The sequence below is a fragment of the Hordeum vulgare genome, chromosome 5H (genome assembly GCF_904849725.1).
Source record: "Hordeum vulgare subsp. vulgare chromosome 5H, MorexV3_pseudomolecules_assembly, whole genome shotgun sequence".
NCBI lineage: Eukaryota > Viridiplantae > Streptophyta > Magnoliopsida > Poales > Poaceae > Hordeum > Hordeum vulgare.
Window position 1 is genome coordinate 539,880,464 of NC_058522.1, and position 5,448 is coordinate 539,885,911.

General features: G+C 52.9%; 1 protein-coding gene across 1 annotated transcript; it reads left to right on the forward strand.

Moving 5' to 3' along the window:
- Positions 1-1,109: 1,109 nt before the first annotated feature.
- Positions 1,110-1,706, forward strand: LOC123398706 (protein PELPK2-like). The gene has a single exon (XM_045093153.1). It carries the CDS (start codon positions 1,178-1,180, stop codon positions 1,589-1,591), a length of 414 nt encoding a protein of 137 aa, XP_044949088.1. The 5' UTR covers positions 1,110-1,177; the 3' UTR covers positions 1,592-1,706.
- The last annotated feature ends 3,742 nt before the right edge of the window (positions 1,707-5,448 follow it).

Sequence of the window (5,448 nt, forward strand, 5' to 3'; positions counted from 1 at the left end):
GGCAGAAAATACCGCAAACGTATCAACTTGGTGAGAGTTAAATTGCTTCATTTTACATCCAGTTGACATCATACAGTTGGTATGTAAGATAAAGTTTTGCAAATACAATAATATTATCCTTAGATGCTGAATCCATATGTTTGCATATTACTAGTGGTCAAAAATCCTAAAAGTCGACTGCATGCACAATTACTGACCATTATGTCCTTAGACGAAGAGAGTATTTTAACTACTTATTTTTGGCAGAGTGAGGATTTTTGGTTCCCGGGACCCATCAAAAGTCAAAAACCAACCTTTTAAGTTGCGTGGGTTTTTTTTTCCAGAACAAATATGCATGTACATAGGGATGAACTTTTATAGTGAATATTACATGTGCTAGTGTTGCTCACATCAAAATGTATTTCATCTTGAAACAGACATGCAGTATATCCCTATATACATGTGCAATGTTTTGTAGATTTTTTTAAAAAACTTGAAAAGTTAATTTTCAAAATTTTCAAAATTTTCAAAATTTAGGCTTCATGGCGTCCGAGCTCCATTAGCAATTTCCGTGGTATTTTAACCTATGTGAGGTGACCCCGTCCCTATGAACTGTTGCAGCCTAGAACAGAGTGACGGAGGCAATCATAAGGTACAAATCACAGGGGCAGGGGAGCTGAGCTCTGTCTAATATCGCAGTCGACAGTAACATTTTGCTCAAAATTTTACAGCAGAAAATTAGCAAGGCAGATACGGCTCAGGCTGGATAAATAGATGTTTTCAGCTCAAAATAGCAGTTGGGGCAACGACGGAACAGAACAGAGGAGGAGCAGCACCAGCTCCACACCTTGTAGAGGCAGAAAATTCGAGGCGTTCAAATGCTGGTGCATCCATCATCCACATCGACAGCTGCTGGCCTCCTGCCCCGATCGATCATGCAGACAATACATTTGCCATCTTTTGTTGACACGTACGCTGCCGCTTGCAAGCTCGATTACCAACCCTAGCTAGAGAAACCTGTGTTGGTTACAATGCATGACAGAGTCTGGCCAACAACCAATCTAATCGCATGGTCTGGGGCTATATAATGCCGGTGATTGACTCGTGTTCTTCCACCTCCACAGAGAAAAGGCACCTTGCAGTTGCTTCCCAGCTTACATACACAACATACCAGAGAAACTCTCGGAGCTAGCTAGCCATGGCCTCCACCGCGAGCTGCTTCGCCATGATCATGGCGTGCGCGGTTCTCTCCAGCAGCACGTGCAACGGAGCACGCAACTTGGCCAACACCACTCCGCCGGCTGCCCCTACCACTGCTGCTGTCCCTGGCCTCCCGGCGGTGCCACCGATGCCGTCCGTGACCGTGCCAACCATGCCGACCGTGCCCGTGGTCACCGTGCCCACCCTGCCGCAGGTGACACTGCCGCCTATGCCCGCCGTTCCTTCCGTGCCCAAGGTGACGATGCCGCCGATGCCTGCCATTGTCGTGCCCAAGGTGACCATGGCACCGATGCCCACCATTGCTGTTCCCAAGGTGACGATGCCACAGATACCTGCCATCCCGAGCATCAACGTGCCATTGCCGTTCCTGGCACCGCCCCCCTCTGCATAAGCGCATCTCTGCACGCACGGTGGTGTGTTATCCCTGTCCACGGTTGGACGCTCTTCATGTTGCAGTGACACTAGATCACTCAGAGTATTTGTTTCCGCGACGTACACGTTATGCCAATCTCTGTTGTTGACGCATATATATTAGGAAACGTTTATAGCCGGCAGTCCCGCCGAGTCTTCGGCCGGACGCGCGTCGTGCGTTCGATCGTGTTTAATCATGAGTTCTGCCGAGTCTTCGGCCGGACGCGCGTCGTGCGTTCGATCGTGTTTAATCATGAGTCTCGCGTCATCTGGGTCCACCACGAACCGTTTTTCTTTTTCTTTTTTCTTTCTTTCGCGAGCATCTTCTTCACCCGTTTTTTTCTTTGTCTCGTTCTTTTCTTCTCTCTCCTGCGCAGGGATATGCTGCAAGACGATGCGTCATGGTAGAGCCGATGACGTGCCATGGGGAACGAGACGAGCCCTAGGGCGTGTGACGGGAAGTTGCAACCAGATTCTCGCGGCTACTGCAACCGGGGGGCGGCCCGTGATGCTGGACCGGGGTCTGGTGATGCTGGAACCAGCAGCCATGAATGCTACAACCAGCAGCCATGGATGCTCCAATCAAAAAGAGACGGACACCGATGCTTCAACCGGACATGGAAAAATGCTTCAACCGGCCTAGGAAAAGTTACAACCGGTGGCGGAAAAAGCTTCAACAGGCATGGTGGAAAATCTTCAGACCCCCATGGAAAAGCTTCAGCCATGAAAAAAAGCTTCAACAGGCATATGAAAAGCTTCAACCGCGGTAAGAAAAGCTTCAACCAACATAGGAAAAGCTTCAACCGGCGATGATAAAAGCTTCAATCGGCGGTGAGAAAATCTCCAACCGGCATAGAAAAAGCTTCAACCGGCGGTAAGAAAAGTTCCAAGCGGCATAGGAAAAGCTGCAACCGGCGATGAGAAAAGCTTCAATCAACGGTGAGAAAATCTCCAACTGGCATAGAAAAAGCTTCAACCGGCGGTAAGAAAAGTTTCAAGCGGCATAGAAAAAGCTGCAACCAACATCGAGAAAAGCTGCAACCTGCATCGGGAAAAGCTTCAAACGAAGAATGGCTAGCTGACTATGGCGAGCGGTGGCGACAGAGCTGCATGGCGGTGCTGCGATGGACGCATGGCGAGCGGTGGCAACAGAGCTGCATGGCGGTGTTGTGATGGACGCATGGTGACCGGAGGCGAGGGCGGTGACCGACGAGGACGAGGACCGGCGACCGATGAGAACAATACGGGGCACCACCGGGCAACCGCCAAGCCGACGAGCTGCTTCGGCGAGCGCCGATGAGATGCTCCGGCGAGCCCGGGGTGTAGGGGCGGGGGTTGATGGCGCTCGCTGCAGTGTCCTCTCGCTCGGATGTGCAGCCCTGCAAGACGATAGAGAAGAAGAACGAAGCGCGAAGGCATATCCGATGGCTATCCGTCGTTTGCAGCTTAGGAATCGTACGACCCTAGGTTGACCGGCCGAATCGTTCGCGCCGGCACACCGACGCAGAGCGGTGCCCTATATATTACTAGTCTGTTTTGATTGTTGAGGCTGCCCGTGTTTTTCTTTTTAAAAATGAGGTTAAAATCTCCGGTCTCTACATCAATCGATGCATACGGCCAATTTTATTAATTATTCAACAAGTGGCTAACAAAAACATACATCAAGTCACGTAAAGCCATCACTCATTTTTTTAGAAAAGGAGGATATACGCCCGGCCTCTGCATCTAGACGATGCATACAGCCATATTATTAATTATTCACAGAGACCATACAAAGTAATACATCAGTTAGCCTGAAGCCACCATCTAGGCAACACATGTTGCTACTCCTATTCCTTGATGAAGGTGCGCTGAATATCCGGGCCAAATACCAAACAGATATCGCATCAAATCCTAACATCTATAGTCTGATGCTCTAGCTCAGCCACCACTGAGACTGGATCCCAAACTGGTCCGGCGCAGAAGCCGCCTCCACCATCTACCACCGTACCCTCTCCAGAGCTAGAACAAACGCATCATCCTTGCGAGGTCTGCCGTCGACGCCACCACGGTGCCAGACAGCGCCACCATCCTGCACGTATCCGCCTACACGTGCTTGTCGACGAACCACCGCAGCGCCATGCCGCCGGGCTACACCGTATGGCTCACGGTAGATCAAACACCGCTCCTCCTCTTGTCCCGTCCACCCAGCACGTACTCCAAAACGATGCCCTCAGGAGGGAAACGACATCGAAGATGCCATCATCGTCCGACCGGTAGATCCAGATCTAAGGTTTCCCTCGGAGCATCACGAGTGTGGTGCCACGACCTGCAACAACGATGGCATGGGCTGGTAACGACGTCCTAGACGCCGCCATCGTCCGCCATGATCAAGGTTGGCGCGGTTTTCACCGGAAGTGGCGACCCCCCGATCTCGTGGCTGGATGGAACCGAGGGAGGCACGTCATGTAGACGAAGACCGCAGTCGGCATGCCGGCAGGGGCCTCCAGCCGCCCCACACCGATCCTCCTCGCGCCACCGGCCGAAGAAGTCCAAGCCGTGACGGATGTGGGTAGGAAACGCCAGATCCGCAGCCCTCGATGACCGCCCTTGCGCGCAGCCGCTGCCCTCGCCAGATGGAGCGCCTCCGCCATCCAACCTGACCACGGCCGGCCATGGGGCCACGAACGCCGCCGCACATCAGGTCCGCCGCCCTGACCGCCGCCCCCGTCTTCCCCGCGCGCGACGACTCATCTGCCTTGTTGGGGCTCCGCGACACCACCCGCCCTGGCTCTAAGGCGCAGGGCCCGCCGCCGCCGCGGCCCTTGCCGGCGACAGCGGCGGCCGGGGAAGGAGGGAGAAGCTCTGGAGGCTAGGGTTTCGGGGGCCCCTAGCGTCGCCCGAGGGGAGGCGGCGCGAGGGGGTACGCGAGGGGGCCGAGTTGTTCCCTTAAAAATGGGGAGAATTTCACTTCCCGGTCTCTGCACCAACTAGGGATGCATACAACCATTTTACTATGAGTATCAAGATAAACATGATCCTCAGAATTTTTTAAATGAGTACCAAGATTTTTTTTGATGAGTGGTTTCACCACACGTCAAACTTGATCCTCAATAAATGGGAGAAAACTCCCCGTGCATCACCTGTCCATTCTAGGAATTAAACTCAGGTCGTTGGGCTGCACGACCGCATGCCCAACCACTGAGCCAAGGCTCTCTTTGCACGCTCGGTAATGTGGATTGTTCCCACTTTCTTCATTTAAAATCAATGTCGTTGCCGATCCGTCCACATAACGTATCGGAATCTATAACCGATGCAGCAAATCTAAAGTGTATGCAGAATGCACACGTTTTAAAAATGGTCATCACCATTTAAAAGCTGACCCATCTTCAAGACAAAGATCTGCATCATCCTTTCCAGTCCGATCATCTGTTGACGCCCAACGGCACCACCGCAATGTGATCATCCATCAAGACACATCTGTCAAAGAGACTCTGTACCATGCAGCCAAAACCCGTCATCATCAACACGGTAAATACAACGCTGCTCCTCCTACTAATCTCGACACCGTCGCCGCTGCTGGAGCTGCCATGCGGAGCCCATCGCCCATAGCAACTCTCCCTCGAACACCCAAGCCTCCTAAGACGGCACCTCCATGGAGGGTACGGCGCGCAGGGCGCCGCCGCCGCGTTCCTCCTGCTTGGCCATGTTGGCACTTGTATCGACTGCGCCACTTCTTGTGCGCCTCTCCGGCCAGGAATGGCTCGTTGCCTTGGGTGCGGGCTGCGCCTGCGCCATCGATCTCTTCCTCTTTATGGGCGACTCGACGACGGGCGTGGGTTGAAGCTCTCAGCGGTT

Excerpts from the sequence above, each read along its gene's own strand:
- LOC123398706 (XM_045093153.1), top strand. The coding sequence starts at position 1,178 with ATGGCCTCCACCGCGAGCTGCTTCGCCATGATCATGGCGTGCGCGGTT.